This window comes from Cervus canadensis, chromosome 15 (genome assembly GCF_019320065.1).
Source record: "Cervus canadensis isolate Bull #8, Minnesota chromosome 15, ASM1932006v1, whole genome shotgun sequence".
In the NCBI taxonomy this organism is placed as follows: Eukaryota; Metazoa; Chordata; class Mammalia; order Artiodactyla; family Cervidae; genus Cervus; species Cervus canadensis.
In genome coordinates, this window is record NC_057400.1 from 52,166,532 (window position 1) to 52,184,868 (window position 18,337).

An 18,337-nucleotide genomic window follows, 5' to 3' on the forward strand; every position below is an offset into this window, starting at 1 on the left:
AGTAAAGGCAGGGTCCCCGCAGGGCAAAACAAAGGCCTTGCAGTTCATCAGACCACAATCCTTAACAAGCATAATAGGGGCCTTGGGCTTTCCCTCCCACTCCAAGTGGCTCATCAACATCTTCTTTCCAAGCCAGTCAACACTCTCCCTGGAAGTACTGATAAACAATTTTCTCCAGTTCATTGCATTTTCAAAGATGTTTGTCTCTCCTTGTGGAGTAACCCTGACATCTGTCCTTCTGACTGCTTCATAGAATGTTTCGAAGATTAAATGAGGTAACACATGTAGAGAACTCTGCACAGCACCTGATACTCAGCGGATGTTCAATAAATGATGACTATTATTAGTATCACAGCTAAAAATTATAGCAACTCCAAGCCTCCAGTAATGACAGGTCATGCGCAGTCCTTTTTGCCTCTAGCTCCTTACCTTTAAATATTCTCTGAGTAAAGGCATTTTGAGAAAGCATTTGGTGACCTTGGAATGTTCTCAAGAGCTCTCTGATGCCTTTATAAGTAAGTCTTAATAAATATAGGAGACTCATCTCCTTCTTCATATCTCTGTTATGAAAAAAAGCAACAATAAAAATACCTTTGGCATAGTATAACATTGTATAGTATAACATTTTAAATGTTATTTACCTTAAACCCAGTAGAAATCAACAGGATGGAGGTTACCTGGGGGACAAGCACTGAACCAGGCAATGTTGCTGAGGGCGCAGAGTTAGGTCTGAAATCAGATCCTGGCAAGGGAGCAGAGGGGAAATGGAGATTCTTTGGAGGAGTTTTATTGGGATAAAATGCACCTGCTTTTATTAGGATGCCAGAATGCACCTGCTGTTTCATTCTCTCCAGTCTCCTTGAACATCCTTTGAGCAGGGGAGTGAGAGGAGTGTAGGAGAGAAAAAAAATAACACAGTGAGGTTAGCAACGCCCTGTCTCCTTCCTCATTGTCTGTTTCCAAATGCACACCATCAGTATCAAAACACTGCTTGGTAGTAGTCTAAAAGGTTTAACTTGCCCCCAAATTCCTAAGCAACCACTGGTGTGGAATTTGATTTTTGACAGAGTGCAACTGAACTTCAAAGCCTATCATTTATTTTGTACACCTACCAGAGACAGGTGTAGTGACCATCCCTTCCACACTCCAGACACAGAACGAAGGACACATGGGGCCAACCACTCAGGTTACCCCAAGGGCGGTGGGAACTTGGTCCCCGAGGCGAACCACAGTTCTGCTGTGGCCCCACTGCTCGCCATTCTTAATTGTGTGCTTGTGTGTGTTCCATTGAGTAGGTGATGAGAGCCCCAGCAAGTGCAAGGTTCAAGGCCGGAAACTTCAGTTTTTCAACCCTTCAGTCATGCCTTGAAGAAAGAAATGACAACCCACTCCAGTATTCTTGCCTGGAAAATCCCATGGCCAGAGAAGCCTAGTGGGCTACAGTCCATGGTGTCCAAAAGAGTCGGCCACAACTTAGTGATTAAACAACAGCAGTCACCACTGGTCACCATTCTGGGCCCTGGCCTGTGGGCTTCCAGCCGTGTCTGCACTGCCTCTCCGTTCCAACCCAGGCCTCCCTCAGCCTCCCAGGGGAAACTGAGACGCTGAGGGTGTTTCCAGGCCAAGTCAGATAGTCCTCCTCTCCATCCCTTTTTGAAGGAGAAACAGCAAAGGTGAGCAGGAAAGCGCCAGCAAGTTTTGACAGCTGCTGAGGGAGACTAATGGGTTTCTAAGGAAACAGAGAGGCAGCAGCCATTTTAGTGGCATTTACTGTATGAAAAATATATAGACATTGACATCCGTCCCCGTCCCCCCCACCCCCACCCGCGGCGCCTTCCTTCCCTCCCCGCCTCGGAGGCCCCGAGGTGAGGGGTGCGGCCCAGGTCTCCCGGAGACGCAGCAGCCACCTGTCGCAGGTGGCCTGCCACCCGGGGTCGCCCCCCGACCCCCTCCCCGCAGCGGGCGGGCCCGCGGGACTCCCCACCCCCGGGCGCCGCAGTGCAGCGCGGTCCCCGCGGCCCGCCCCTCGGGTCCCCTCCCTTGCTGGCCCCCCGCCCGGCGGGCCGCGGGGAGGGCGGGCGCGTCGCCGCGGCGCTGGGCGCGAGGCGGGCGGGGAGGAGCGGGTCCGCGCGGCTGGCGAGGCGCGGGCGAGGCGCAGGCAGAGCGAGCGCGGGAGGTCGCCGCAGCCTGGGGACACCGCGCGCCGCTGCCCATCATGGTCGCTGCGCACGCTGCCCATTCTTCCTCCTCGGCCGAGTGGATCGCCTGCCTGGATAAAAGGTAGCCGGGGAAGCGCCCCTGCCGGCCGGGGCTCTGCGAGCTGTCTCTGCCCGGAGACCGCCGCGGGGACGCCCGCCGGGGCCGCGGGAGGAGGGCCCCCGAGCCGGGAGGGAGCGGAGGATCCGCGCCTGGGACCGGGGGACGCAGACCTCGGTCTCTCATGGGGCACCTGGTGCGCGAGATTTTCACACGTGGTGGAGAAATTGCGGCGCAGTGGGGGGAGCCCCTGCCCCTCCAGGTCCCCCTCGCCCCTCCTTCAAGGTCTCCTTGCCCCCTGCCCGTCTCGACTCCCGGCTCGGCGCTCGGGTCGGGGGTTTATTTTCCTAGGCATCACCGGAGAGACTAGAATCCTACCTTCTTCTGGCTGTTTGGATCCTTAGGGGTAAATAAGTTTCAAGGAGGGTGGGTGGAGAGGCAGGTGCAGAGTAACGTGCTTTTTTTTTTGTTCCTGAAAGCCAAGTGTGAAGGACCCAGTTGAGCTGTCAAATGCTTCTGAAATTCTCTTCTGCCCCCGCAGTCGCTCGCTCAAGGTCTGTGATAGGAAGGTCACGCGGGAGACTGCTTTCGTCTTAATACCCTACCCTCTCGGGGAAGAGACCCTTACTCTAAAAAAATTAAAACCGTGAAGCACTGTAACTCCCGACGACAGCCCTGTGTAAGGAGGGTGCAATGTGTAACAGCGGACTGCAGTTGTTTGCAGGCTCTGACAGCATAATTTTCTGTTTGTCCAGATTGTGGGTTTAGCAGTAAACATTACCCAGTATGTTAGCAATTAGTTTATTACCCTGATTAAAAGGTGATGCATCTGAACTTTTAAGAACTGGGTAAGAAATCTTGCGGAGTGAACTGCCTCTGATTTTTCCAGTTTGATGCAGCAGGGCAGTGATTCATGTCTTGCAGTTCTCTGCATGACATCTCTATTTGCATTTGGGGGAAATATTTTGCACTCTGCCATATTGAAATTTTTACAATTAGCAGATTCATAACCAGATCAAACTTGAAAATCTTAAGTGTGACGTGCTCTGCATACTTTTCTAGATAGGCCTTTGTTAAAAAAATTAAATAATTTGAGAAAAACTAAATGTGGCTCATTTGAATAACTTAATATATATGAGAAATAATTTTACCTTTCAATTACCACACAGTAGCAAGATTTTTTGGCAGGCATTGCCCTATTTACGTTTAAGATGATATGTGCTAATATTAAAAGAGTTGTGTGCAATAAATAGTAAGAGAATTGAAGTGACGTTTAAATCACTGAGAATTATGTAGAGAAACTAAGTGAAGAACCTGCTAATGTGATAAGTAATCTAAATTTAATAGTTTAGGAAAGACAGATTATCAAAGAAGAGAAAATCAAGCTCTTGTCCTTATAAATAATGGTGCTTCCTCATGAGTAAATTGTTTAGATAATAGACTGCATATTTCCATTTGCAGAAATTCATGGCATGCCATTTTTTGAACAGTCAGTAATTCACTGGCAACCCTCTAGTCATTAAGTACTTATGGCAAAAATCATAGAACAGTACTAACACAAGTGGGGCATGTTTGACTCTTTCTTTTCATAATGTGTATTTGCCCAAATGATTTTTGTTTGGAATGGATTTTTAGAACATAGTGTCACAATCTAATCTGGTACTACAGAATGTTCAAGGGTGGAGTTGAGGGTAGAGTCATACATAGATATCAAGCCTAATTTTCCTGGAGTGCAGGAGAGTAGACAGATCAATTTAAGATTTAACCCTTAATCAAATTAAGTGTTTTAGGCCTAGAGCTATCACCAATCACAAGCTCTGATCTTGGACATGTCACTTTTATTTCCTTGAGTGACTGAAAAATGAGGCTAACGCTATCTGTCTTACCAAGGATTAGTGGGCCAAATGGAAAAAAAAATCGTGAAAGTAATGTGAAAACTGTGAGGTGCTATGTGAGCATATTATTTTGTAGTGTTAAGAGAACCTTGCATTTTCCATGGTGTTATTGCTAGAATTTCTTTGAAGAAGAGTTTAAGAGTGGCAGTCTCTTGATAAGAGGGCCTTGAAATACTTGTTTTGAAGTGATTTTTTTTTTTTTTTTAATTTTTAAAAATCTAAGCATTTTTACTTAGATTGTCTGCTGACTTTTTAGGGGAGGAGGGAGATTAAGGATGCTGATGGAAGTTGGCTGGGGAAGCCCCCGAAGTCATTCCTTTTGGGACACTGCCCTTAATATTTCTGAGAAATGCAATCTTGATGCTCTATTCCAGGCACTGTGTTGGGCATGGGGGAGGCAGGGAAAAAAAAGAAAAGATGAAAGTTGTTTATTGACTTAGTAGGGTGGGCAGGTGGGGGTGGGATAGTTACATAAACAAGCAAATGCAATGCAGTCGTAAGTGCTTTAATGGAGAGGTATGAAATGCTTTGGGGATGCAGAGGAGAGCCTCAGCAGATCTGTCACGGATGCTTCCTACAGGTTCCTGTCCTTGGAGGTTGAGGGGAGTTTTCTCAGGCAGAAAATTCTGGGAGCAGTGTGAACAAGGACACTTAGGTGTGGCAGATAAATATGCTCATTTCGCCTCAACCACAAATTCCTCTTGTGACCAAATCAAGAGTATAAGAACATATGCTCTGCTTTTCTTGATTATGGACTTCTTGATTATGGACTTCTGCAAGCACACATATAAGCAAAGAGGAAATGGTACAGTGATCCTTGATGTCCTGTCTGGGGAAATGATGCTGGGACCTTTTCCACAGCTGGGAAATATAGTTTAGATATATGTATCATGCAAGTGTCAACTGTTGTAGACAGCTAAAAAAAGAGCAACAGCAGATTGAAAATAAAAAGGGGAGTTAAAGTAGAAAGTCTGCCGAAGTAAAGGATGTGTAATGAAAGTTGAAACGAACAATCAAAAAGACAGGAAAATAATTTGTTAAGTGTGCCTAGGAAGTTGTCATAGATAGGTAATGCTCTATAAGCTTATGTATGGGGAGGGAGGTTAAAAATATGTAGATATGTGGTTTAGGTTGAAGAAACAAAATCTAAAGCTTTTGATATATCACTCATCCAAGTTCTTGGACTATGGGACCGCTCAGAAGGTGAGAGTGTATGAATACTAATTTTAAAATCAGAAAGCCATTGAACATTTGGATGAATAAAAATACCTTGAAAAAAGTCTCAACAGAAAACATTGTCAAAGCAAAAAAAGCTTAGCACTGCCTCATTTATCTTACAAATTTTTTTTGAGCAGGGATGGTAACTAGAAATGTATTACACAGAACCCCACTATTTGGGATTTAAGATATGTAAAATATCTTTTTATAAAAGGTATTTTATATGCAAAATACCTTTTAAGAATGTGTTGACCATTTTTAAAAATATTAGTGAAAATATTTTTCCCACAGGATTGTAAGTTTTGCCACTTGTGAATTTAAGAACCATTATAGATCATAATTCTCATGGTTGGTAAGGGCGTGTTATGAAGGGACCACACACATTCACAGTACGTATAGTCACAGTATAGTGAATTGTTGCCAGTATTCATCACTGTGGAGCTGGAGTTGGCAAACTATGGCCCATGGGCCAGATCTGGCAGCTGCTTATGTGTCTCCTGAGCTAAGAATGTTTTTTACATTTCTGAGTGGTTGTAAATAAACCACAAGATTAATCTTTTGTGACCCATGAAATTTATATGAAATTCAAATGTCAATGTCCACAAGCAAAGTTTTACTGGAATATAGCCATACTCATTTGGCTACATGTTGTTTATGGCTGCTTTCACAGTACAATAGCAGGGCACTGTGTGGCTCACAGATTTTGAAGTATTTGCTCTGTGGATATTTGAAGAAAAAGTTTGCCATCCCCTGTTACAGGTCAAAGAATCTACCTAAGTGATTAACAGAGAAATCACTGGAGATGAAAGTTGTTCCTTGTCTGGGAAGGAGTTGATGATGTTTGGTTTCTTGTCCTTCAGTTAAAAGTGTAGTGTGGAGGGAGGTCCCTGGTTGATTAAATTATTTGTGGACCACCTAAGCAGAAAAGAAAGTTAATATAGTATAAGTATGTGAAAAAAGGTTGTCATCTTTCAAAATAGCCGAAGAATTTTTAAAATTATTAATTTTTCATTAAAAAAATGCCCCTTACATAGTTCTCTGCATCTGACTTGATTCCTAAATAGATGTTGAGTTAGCTATTTTTGATGGGGTTGAATGAGAGTGAAAGAAATCAAGAAGCAAATTTGTTAAAAAACAAGAATGCTTTTTAGCAGACATGGTGAAAGAGGATGACTCAGCTATCAAAGAAGCATCAGACATGGTCCCAGCCTTAAGGAATCTAGAAGATCAAAGAAGCATGCAGAGCAGAAGGCTGGGGAAGGCTGGTGTCTACCTAGGCAGGTCCCAAGGGTTGGCATTACCCAGGATTCAGGGCTGGTCTTACAATCTTGAAATTCTGACTTGTCAGCACATCAAGAATTAATACTTTTTTTTCAGGGATAGATATATAGGCACCAAACTCTCAGAACCTGTAAAAACCAGAAAGTTTATTAATTTGATAATTCCAGTAGTCATGTATGGATGTGAGAGTTGGACTATAAAGAAAGCTGAGCACCAAAGAATTGATGCTTTTGATCTGTTGTGTTGGAGAAGACTTTTGAAAGTTTCTTGGACTTCAAGGAGATCCAACCAGTCAATCCTAAAGGAAATCAGTCCTGTATATTCATGGGAAGAACTGATGCTGAAACTGAAACTCCAATACTTTGGCCACCTGATGAGAAGAACTGACTCACTTGAAAAGAACCTGATGCTGGGAAAGATTGAAGGCGGGAGGAGAAGGGGATGACAGAGGATGAGATGGTTGGATGGCGTCACTGACTCAATAGACATGAGTTTGAGCAAGCTCCGGGAGTTGGTGATGGACAGGGAGGCCTGGCGTGCTGCCTAGCTTGCCTAGGCCCAGCTTTGCCTCTCACTGTAAATGCACAACATGGCCTTCTAATAGCAAAGCTGCCAGGAGATCAGGACACTTACAACTTCTGGCCAGCTCATCCTCTTCCTAGAGCAACAGAGCTTGGGAATTGAATTATAATCAGAAGATAGTTCTGGGAATTCTTCAGGGCAGTTTGGTCATCACCTCTTCCAGTTAGAGGATCTTCTGAGTGCTCCCATGGGACACTTTGTTACACTTTGTCTAACAAAGTAATAGTACAACTCAGGCTTCATCACAATTGCCTATCTACTCCTTTCTGTGCATCTCTTGGTGTTGTATTGTATTGCTATGTTGTATTGTAGCCATCATTTTATCTTCAGCTTCAGGGCAGCTCCCTAATTGTAGAAAGTACTTTTGGGACCAGGGTGAGATGTCCAGAGGCATCTTCTTCCTCAGGGATGAAGTAACCTCTGCTACCTTTAGGGCAAGTCCTCACACTGGGCCCCTCTGCCGTAGAAAGGGCTTCACTGGGCACCAGCATCTGCCTCTGCTTTTCTCTTACTTTCTTGCTATAATGTGAATCACTTAAAAAAAATGACATGGCATGGCATAGCTCTATTCTAATTTTTATTTTTGAAGTTTATTATGGAAAATTTCAACGTATGTAAAAGAAGAGAGAATAGTATAATAATTCTCTTGTTCTACCCCTTTGCCTCCAACAGTCATCAACTCACATTCAATCTTCTTTTATTTATACCCACTTGTCCCCCAGTCCTGTGGCCACTGATGAGTTTTCCAAATTTGCTGACATATTGAGTGCAGCACTTTCACAGCATCATCTTCTAGAATTTGAAATAGCTCAACTGAAATTCCATCACCTCCACTAGCTTTGTTTGTAGTCATGCTTCCTAAGGCCCACTTGACTTCACATTCCAGGATGTCTGGCTCTAGGTGAGTGATCACACCATCGTGATTATCTGGGATGTGAAGATCTTTTTGGTATAGTTCTTCTGTGTATTCTTGCCACCTCTTCTTAATATCTTCTGCTTCTGTTAGTTCGATACCATTTCTGTCCTTTATCGAACCCATCTTTGCATGAAATGTTCCCTTGGTATCTCTAATTTTCTTGAAGAGCTCTCTAGTCTTTCCAATTCTATTGTTTTCCTCTATTTTTTTGTGATTGATTGCTGAGGAAGGCATTCTTATCTCTCCTTGCTATTTTTTGGAACTCTGCATTCAAATGGGAATATCTTTCCTTTTCTCCTTTGCTTTTCGCTTCTCTTCTTCTCACGGCTATTTGTAAGACCTCCTCAGAGAGCCGTTTTGCTTTTTTGCATTTCTTTTTCTTGGGGATGGTCTTGATCCCTGTCTCCTATACAATGTCACGAACCTTCTTCCATAGTTCATCAGGCACTCTATCAGATCTAGTCCCTTAAATCTATTTCTCACTTCCGCTGTATAATCATAAGGGATTTGATTTAAACCATACCTGAATGGTCTGTGGTTTTCCCCACGTTCTTCAATTTAAGTCTGAATTTGGCAATAAGGAGTTCATGATCTGAGTCACAGTCAGCTCCTGGTCTTGTTTTTGCTGACTGTATAGAGCTTCTCCATCTTTGGCTGCAAAGAATATAATCAATCTGATTTTGGTATTGGCCATCTGGTGATGTCCATGTGTAGAGTCTTCTCTTGTGTTGTTGGAAAAGGGTGTTTGCTATGACCAGTGCATTCTCTTGGCAAAACTCTATTAGCCTTTGCCCTGCTTCATTCCGTACTCCAAGGCCAAATTTGCCTGTTACTTCAGGTGTTTTCTTGACGTCCTACTTTTGCATTCCAGTACCCTGTAATGAAAAGGACATGTTTTTTGGGTATTAGTTCTAAAAGGTCTTGTAGGTCTTCAAGAACCATTCAACATCAGCTTCTTCAGCATTACTGGTCTGGGCATAGACTTGACTTACCATGATATTGAATGGTTTGCCTTGGAAATGAAGAGAGATCATTCTGTCATTTTTGACATTGCATCCAAGTACTGCATTTCGGACTCTTTTGTTGACTATGATGGCTACTCCATTTCTTCTAAGAGATTCCTGCCCACAGTAGTAGATAGGATGGTCATCTGAGTTAAATTCACCCATTCCAGTCCATTTTAGTTTGTTGATTCCTAGAATGTCGACCTTCACTCTTGCCTTCTCCTGTTTGACCACTTCCAATTTGCCTGGGTTCATGGGCCTAATATTCCAGGTTCCTGTGCAATATTGCTCTTTACAGCATTGGACCTTGCTTCTGTCACCAGTCCCATCCACAACTGGGTGTTATTTTTGCTTTGGTTCCATCATTTCATTCTTTCTGGAGTTATTTCTCCACTGATCTCCAGTAGCATATTGGGCACCTACCGACCTAGGGGGTTCCTCTTTCAATGTCCTATCTTTTTGCCTTTTCCTACTGTTCATGGGGATCTCAAGGCAAGAATACTGAAGTGGTTTGCCATTCCCTTCTCCAGTGGACCACATTCTGTCAGACCTCCCAACCATGACCCGTCTGTCTTGGGTGGCCCCACATGGCATGGCTTAGTTTCACTGAGTTAGACAAGGCTGTGGTCCATGTGATCAGACTGGCTAGTCATCTGTGATTGTGGTTTCAGTCTGTCTGCCCTCTGATGCCCTCTCTCAGCGTCTACCATCTTACTTGGGTTCCTCTTACCTTGGACGTGGGGTATCTCCCCTCGGCTGCTCCCTCCTCTGCTGTGCAGCTGCCTCTCTGTGCTCCAGACGTTCAAGCTAGTTTTAGAAAAGGCCAAGGAACCAGAGATCAAATTGCCAACATCCACTGGATTATTGAAAAAGCAAGAGAGTTCCAGAAAAACATCTATTTCTGCTTTATTGACTATGCCAAAGCCTTTGACTGTGTGGATCACAAAAAACTGTGGAAAACTCTGAAAGAGATGGGAGTACCAGACCACCTGACCTGCCTCTTGAGAAACCTATATGCAGGTCAGGAAGCAACAGTTAGAACTGGACATGGAGCGACAGACTGGTTCCAAATAGGGAAAGGAGTACGTCAAGGCTGTATATTGTCACCCTGCTTATTTAACTTATATGCAGAATACATCTGAGAAACGCTGGGCTGGGGGAAGCACAAGCTGGAATCAAGATTGCCGGGAGAAGTATCAATAACCTCAGATATGCAGATAACAGCACCCTTATGGCAGAAAGTGAAGAAGAACTAAAGAGTCTCTTGATGAAAGTGAAAGAGGAGAGTGAAAAAGTTGGCTTAAAGTTCAACATTCAGGAAACTAAGATCATGGCATCTGGTCCCATCACTTCATGGCAAATAGATGGGGAAACAGTGGAAACAGTGGCTGACTTTATTTTTCTGGGCTCCAAAAATCACTGCAGATGGTGACTACAGCCATGAAATTAAAAGACGCTTACTCCTTGAAAGGAAAGTTATGACCAACCTAGACAGCATATTAAAGCAGAGACATTACTTTGCCAACAAAGGTCCGTCTAGTCAAGGCTATGGTTTTTCCAATAGTCACGTTTGGATGTGAGAGTTGGACTATAAAGAAAGTTGAGTGCCGAAGAATTGATGCTTTTGAACTGTGGTGTTGGAGAAGACTCTTGAGAGTCCCTTGGACTGCAAGGAGATCCAACCAGTCCATCCTAAAAGAGATCAGTCCTGAGTGTTCATTGGAAGGACTGATGTTGAAGCTGCCAACTCCAATACTTTGGCCACCTGATGCGAAGAGCTGACTCATTTGAGAAGACCCTGATGCTGGGAAAGATTGAGGGCAGGAGGAGAAGGGGATGACAGAGGATGAGATGGTTGGATGGCATCACTGACTCAATGGACATGAGTTTGGGTAAACTCTGGGAAATGGTGATGGACAGGGAGGCCTGGCGTGCTGCGATTCATGGGGTCGCAGAGATTCATGGAGACACGACTGAGCTACTGAACTGAACTGAACTGTCCCCCACCACTCCTAGGATTATTTTATCACAAGTCCCATATAGTATCATTTTATCTGTAAATATTTACATATATATCTCTAGTACCTAAGGACTCCAAGTATATTGTCACATATTTTAAAATTTGACATTAATATCCTAATATAATCAAATATCCCATCAAAGTACAGACTTTTCCATTTATCTCATGACTTTTTCTTTTTTAGAGTTTGTTTTTATTTGGATCCAAATAAATTGTATTTAGTTGATATGTATCTAGGTCTTTTTTAATCTCTGGATTTTCCCTATAGCTCTCTCTTTTTATTCCTTGTAATACATTTGTTGAAGAAACAGGTAGATTTTTACAGTCTGAATTTTAGTTTTACCTTCATGGCATCTTTTAATATGTCCCTTTGGCCCCTGTATTTCCTATAAATTGGTATTTGGCTCTAGGGCTTGATCAGTTTTATTAACTGATTTGATTTTTTTTGACAACAGTCTTTCACAGAAGGGTTATATACTTGCATTATGAGTTGCATGTCAAGTGATCTCCTTTTGTGATGTTAGCAGATATACTGTTTTTGAAATTTAAATGCTTGGCCACTATCTTATCTACAACTTCTTGAGGGACATCTCATGGTAGCTCCAAAACATGGGAGTGTATGTGTGGAATATTTAGAGGACATCATACCCTCATGTGTAATCAGGATTAAGTTCTGTGGTGCTGATTCTACCTGTGCTTTTAGGATTTAGGTAAGGAAAGGTTCAATCAGAACTGGACTCCCTCAGATCAGAGGCATATGGGGAATGGTGTGCTCACAAAGCAGTAGGCCTGATAAAAAGATACCTGGTCCATCTCACCCTGGTCCTACAGTCTGGTCTCCTGAACATAGACTGGAAGCCTTAAAGAGTCATCAGGGAGAGTCGTGCTCAGCAAAGCAAATTTGTCTTGTCTTAGTTTGGCTTCCCCCAAATGGGCTTCATGCTCCTCCAGTGAGGCTAGGATGGGCAGATGCTCTTTAGTTCGAATTTTCCATGTGCTTATAACATTTCATAGCCCTTCCAGAGTAGCTGCTTCTTATCTTGTTTTGTCTCCCTAAACCCAAGGCAGCTACTTTCTCTTTAGATAGATTCAGATCCATTTTTATGCACTTGAATGGTGTCAGTGAAGAGTGAGATTTTCTTCCAGTATTTTAATTCATGGGCTTCTCAGGTTGCTCGGTGGTAAAGAAACTGCCTGCCAATGCAGGAGACGTGGGCTCGATCCCTGACTTGGGGAGACCCCCTGGAGAAAGAAATGGCAACCCACTCCAATATTCTTGCCTGGGAAATCCCATGGACAGAGGAGCCTGGTGGGCTACAGTCCATGGGGTTGCAAAAGAATCGGACACGACTTAGCTACTAAACAAACCACCTTTAATTCAAAATTGAAGGAAAGAAAAAGGAGAGACTGTCTTGGGAAAACTGAGAGACTGAGGAAAGAGAAAGAGGATAGAACTAAGTGGGTGGGGAGGAGGACAGGGAAAGACCCAATCAAACATAGGAAAGCAAACAATCTGACTGGCTGGAGGCGAGGCACTGGGTACTGTGTTTACTCAGCTGCATCCATGTGCATTACTTGCTTTCCCTTTATGGGCAGAAAAACAAAGCCCCATAACTACCCTGTTTTCTCATCATGCACACTCTTCTTGGAGCACCAATCCATTCCTGTGTTTTAACTGTGCAGATTGCATACATTCTGTACCCTTGGTCTGTCTTCTAGACTAGATGCCCTTTTGTTTCCCTGTTGGATATTCCCATATAAAATATCCCATTAATAATCTGGGGCAGATATTGTTTTCCTTCACCTACTTCTGCTAGAGAGGTTAGAAAAAAACAAAACACTTATCTTTGCAGCCTCCCTAGAGCCTTGATGCCCATGGGATACACTTCTGGCCAATAAGGCATTGTAAAACCCTGATAGAGGCTTCTAGGATAGCTTTTGCCTTCTGATGAAAGATACAGATGTGTGTGACATTCCTTTGTTCTCTTCCTTCTGCCTGAAATTACTACCTTGGGCCCATGGTAACCATACTATAATGCCAGAAGGAAGGGCCAGGATAAGCATAGACTTCAGTTCTGACTTTGTACAGCTGCTGAATTTAAATCGATAGTTGCCTACCTTCAGCTTTTTTGTTTTGTGTAGAAAAACGTACTGTACCTTTGGAAACCACTCTGTTAGGTTTTCTATCATTTGCTGCCAAAACTATCCTTAGCCTAACAGGTTGATTTTCAGCTTGTCTAAAACTGATTTCATCTTTCTTAACTCTCTTCTCCATCAGTTTCTCCTCCTTGCTTTTCTGTTTTACTAATGAAACTATCATTCTCAAAACTTTGCATTACCTGCGTCTTGCATTTCCTTTGCCCCTTGTTATACCTAACCAGTCACCAGTTCTTCTCTTGGACTTTGGATTCTACTGCTTTGTTTTAGGACCTTACCATCTGGATCTGGATCTTCTCATTGTTTCCTTATCCAATCTGGAAAATACGATATTTTTGGTTTAACCTTGTTTTAAGGTCTGCCAGACCTGGATTCAAATTTTGCCACTTCCAACCCTGTAGCCCTGTGATCTTGGTGAAATTAATTTTTCTGAACCTCTGTTTCCAAAGTATCAGATGAGGCTACAAATACATACTGTAGCAGTTGTGTTGAGGTTTGTGGCTAATACAAGTGTAGCTGCATGCTCTTCTCTAAGTAGAAAGTTTAATGTAGGGGTTAAGAGTTTGGGAGACATACTGTTTGTGCTCAAATCCAGTTTTGATTTTATTAATGGTGTAACTTTAGGACAGTTATTCAGTTTTAGTAGTTGTTTTGTAGATTCCTCAGAATTTTTATCTAGACAATCTTATTGTCTGTGAATACTGGTAGTTTTACTTAGTCTTTCTGATCTTTATGTCTTTTATTATGTATTTTTCTTGCTTTGTTGCATTGGCTAGGATTACCAGGACAAAGTTGAATACAAGGGGTAAGAATGGATTTCCTTGAACCAGGAAACATTTCCTTTTTCTCTATTTCCTTTATTTTTAAAAGAGTGGTATAATATTGATGTTGTGCTTCCCAGGTGGCACTAGCTAAAAAAAAAACTGCCTGCCAGTTGAGGAGAAACAAGAGACATGGGTTTGATCCTTGAGTAGCGAAGATCCCTGGAGAAGGAAATGGCAACCCGCTCCAGGATTCTTGCCTGGAGAATCCCATGGACAGAGGAGCCTGGTAGGCTATAGCTCATAGGGTTGCAAAGAGTCAGACACGACTGAAGCAACTTAGCATGCATGCATATTGATATTACTTCCTCTTAAAATGTTTTATAGATGTCTTCTGACTGGGAGTAGTCTTTGTGGGAAGCTTTTTGGTGACAAATCCAATCTCTTTAATAGGTAGAAGACTACTCATGTTTTCTGTTTCTTTTGTGTCCATTTTGATAAGCTGTTTCAAGGAGTATGTCCATTTCATCTAAGTTATCAAACTTATGGGCATAGAGTTGTTCCTAGTATTCTCTTATTATCCTTTTAATGTCCTTAGGATATATAGTGAGGTTTCTTCCTTCATATCTCATATTAGTGTATTTTTGTCTGCTCTCTCTTTTCCATGACTGACTTTGCTAGGAGCTTCTCAATTTGTTAATCTTTTAAAGGAACCAATTTTTAGTGGATTTTCTCTATTATTTGAGAAATTCAATGATTTGTGCTTTTTTCCTCCTTTTATCCTACTTACTTTGGGTTTAACTTGCTCTCTTTTTCTGGCTTTTTAAAAAGGAAACTTAGATAATTAATTTTCAGCTTTTCTTCTTTTCTAATATGGTCATTAAAACTGTGATTTCTCATGGTCAGCCCAAAAAAGGAAGCATAGTTATTTCATTATTCAGTATTTACAAATGAAAATTATTTCTGCCAGAGAAGAACAACTAATAAGTAAGTATATTACAACAATATAATAAGTAAGTATGGCTTCCTCAGTGGCTCAGATGGTAAAGAATCTGCCTGCAATGCAGAGATCTGGGTTCAATCCCTGGGTTGGAAAGATCCCCTGGAGAAGGAAATGGCAACCCACTCCAGTATTCTTGCCTGGAAAATCCCATGGATGGAGGAGCCTGGCAGACTACAGTCTATGGGGTCGCAAAGAGTTGGACATGACTGAGCAACTAACACTTTCACTTTCGTATTACATAGGATGATACTGGAACCTGTTATCTCCTCAATCTCGTGGAGAAGATACTGTGCAGTGTGATGAACAATATCCTCCACAACATCCCGATAGTGAATTCAGTAATGTGTTTCATAGGGCTCTCAATATATCTTGATAGCATAATGCCAAAGGGACATTAAAGGAGAATATTTCTCTGAGGGAGCCAATATACAGCTTTTTGATTGTTTAAAACTTCCCAGGTGACACTAGTGGTAAATAATCCGCCTGCAATACAGGAGACGTAAGAGAAATGGGTTCAGTCCCTGGGTTGGGAAGATCCCCTGGAGAAGGGCATGGCAATCCACTCCAATATTCTTACCTGGAAAATCCCAGGGACAGAGGAGCCTGGCAGGCTACAGTCCATAGGGTTGCAAAGACTTGGACACAACTAAAGCGACTTAGCACACACAGTTTAATACCAGGATAGATTTTAAGCTGTTTTAAAAATAGGTGGAGTACATCTCTTTCAGAAAATTTTCCATAAATATTGTTTTTTCACATCTAATGATAATTAATAACATTGGATACCAATGACTTTGAAGTAATATTTTTCAGTAGATACCTAGAGTACTGCTATTATGTATTATTGGTTAAATGGAGAGTTTTATGACTTTGGACTTAGCCAAACATGGAGGATAATTACATCCTCATTTGATAGCCAAACAAAACTGTATGTCCTAATGGTGGTCCCGCCCTTCTCTGTGAAGTTGTAGCGGCAACGGTGTATTCTCAAGGAGGAATGTTGGTGCCTCTTTAACACACAAATGGTGGTCAAGAGCCTGGCTCTGTAATTGTTACCATGGAAACCAAGGAACATGTGTTAATCATGCTGAAGCATTCTTAAAATGAGTAATACATCAAAAAAAAAAAGTGGGGTTATATGTATATGTGGGCTTCCCTGATAGCTCAGTTCATGAAGCATACAGCAATGCAGGAGACCCCATGGACTATATGGGGTATATGTATGCAAAGAGTCAGACATGACTGAGTGACTTTCACTTTCACATGTATATGTATGACTGATTCACTTTGCTCTACAGCAGAAATTGGCATAGTAATGTAAAGCAACTATATGTCAAAAATAATTTAAAAATGAGTCATATAATTTTATGAAAAGATTTTATGGAATAAAATTGTAAAATGTAAGCATATTAATTATGATCAGTTGCTCAATAGGATTATTACCAATAAATTGGTTGAAAGTTCAAGAGCCTCTCTCCTGTTTAATTAAATGGAGAAGTACTTTTAAAAGCCCTTGTTCTTGTTCAATCCCAAAGTTATGTCTGAGTCTTTGTGACCCCATGGACTACAGCATGCCAGGCTTCCCTGTCCATCACCATTTCCCAGAGTTTGTTCAAACTCATACCCATTGAGTTGGTGATGCCATCCAACCATCTAATTCTCTGTCACCCTCTACTTCTCCTGCTCTCAATCTTTCCCAGCATCAGGGTCTTTTACAATGTGTTGACTCATTGCATCAGGTGGCCAAAGTATTGAAGCTTCAGCTTCAGCATCAGTCCTTCCAATGAATATTCAGGGTTGATTTCTTTTAGGATTAACTGGTTTGATCTGCTTGCTGTCCAAGGGCCTCTCAAGAGTCCTCTCTAGCTCCACAGTTCAAAAACATGAATTCTTCAGTGCTCAGCCTTATTTATGGTCCAACTCTCACATCCATACATGACTACTGGAAAAACCATAGTTTCAATATGGACCTTTGTTGGCAAAGTGAAATCTCTGCTTTTTAATACTCTGTCTAGGTTTGTCATAGCTTTTCTTCCAAGGAGCAAGCATCTTTTAATTCTGTGGCTGTAGTCCCTGTCTGCAGTGATTTTGGAGCCTAAGAAAATAAAATCTGCCACTGTTTCCACTTTTTCCCCATCTATTTGCCATGAAGTGATGGGACTGGATGCCATGATATTAGTTTTTTGAATGTTGACTTTTATGCCATCTTTTTCACTCTCCTCTTTCACCCCCATCAAGCAGCTCTTTAGTTCCCCTTCACTTTCTGCGATTAGAGTTGTATCATCTGTGTTTCTGAGGTTGTTGATATTTTTCCTGGCATCTTGATCCCAGCCTGTGATTCATCCAGTCCAGCATTTCACATGATGTACTCTGCATATAAGTTAAATAAGCAGGGTGACAATATACAACCTTGATGTACTCCTTTCCCAGTTTGGAACCAGTCCATTCCATGTCTGGTTCTAACTGTTGCTTCTTGATCTGCATACAGGTTTCTCAGGAGGCAGGTGGTCTGGTATTCCCATCTCTTAGAATTTTATAGTTTGTTGTGATCCACACAGTCAAAGGCTTTAGTGTAGTCAATGAAGCAGAAGTAGATGTTTTTCTGAAATTCCCTTGCTTTTTCTATGATCCAACAGGTGTTGGCAATTTGACCTCTGGTTCCTCTGCCTTTTCTAAATCCAGCTTATACATCTGGAATTTCTTGGTATACATACTGTTGAAGCCTGGCTTGAAGGACTTTGAGCATTACTTTGCTGACATGTGAAATGAGTGCAAAGGCCCTTAGAAAAGGGTTAATTGTTAGACATGTTAAAAACAAATAAAAAGCCTTTGTTGGGAAGTTGACATTGCTTGGAACTTGATAATTTGATTCTTGATATTGTATGTGGCATTTCAATTCTGTTTAAACCTCAAATGAAGATATTAATGTCTTCCCTGGTGTTCACGCTTTGACAGCCTTTTTCTTCTAGTCATTGATTGATTTACTTATTGAACATGTTATAGAAACAAGTTGAGTTCCTAAACTTTAGATGTTCTCTTTATAAACTCTTTAAACAGCCTTGAGATAGAGGAAAGTTCTATCTCTAGTGTCCCTCGCCACTCCTTTGTCATTCTGCCAGCTTTTTCTTTTTCCCTGTTAATGCTCCTTTCCTCCTTCCTCAGCCCAGATGTGTTCTGTAGGAAAAAGATATGATTTTAGTCCTCTCCTTTTCTACTATTCATTCATTCATTCAGGGATTTTACT

The 18,337-nt window shown here is 42.0% G+C and overlaps 1 protein-coding gene across 3 annotated transcripts in view; it reads left to right on the top strand.

The window, feature by feature from the left end:
* Positions 1-2,076: 2,076 nt before the first annotated feature.
* RAPGEF4 (Rap guanine nucleotide exchange factor 4) overlaps positions 2,077-18,337 on the top strand; it is a 315,877-nt gene continuing 299,616 nt past the window's right edge. For 2 of the 3 annotated variants that reach the window (XM_043487630.1, XM_043487631.1), the window contains exon 1: positions 2,077-2,280. In XM_043487630.1, the coding sequence (XP_043343565.1) occupies positions 2,216-2,280 (65 nt within the window). In that variant the 5' untranslated portion in view covers positions 2,077-2,215. The remainder of the gene's footprint in view (positions 2,281-18,337) is intronic. The other variant, XM_043487637.1, reaches the window with a different exon arrangement.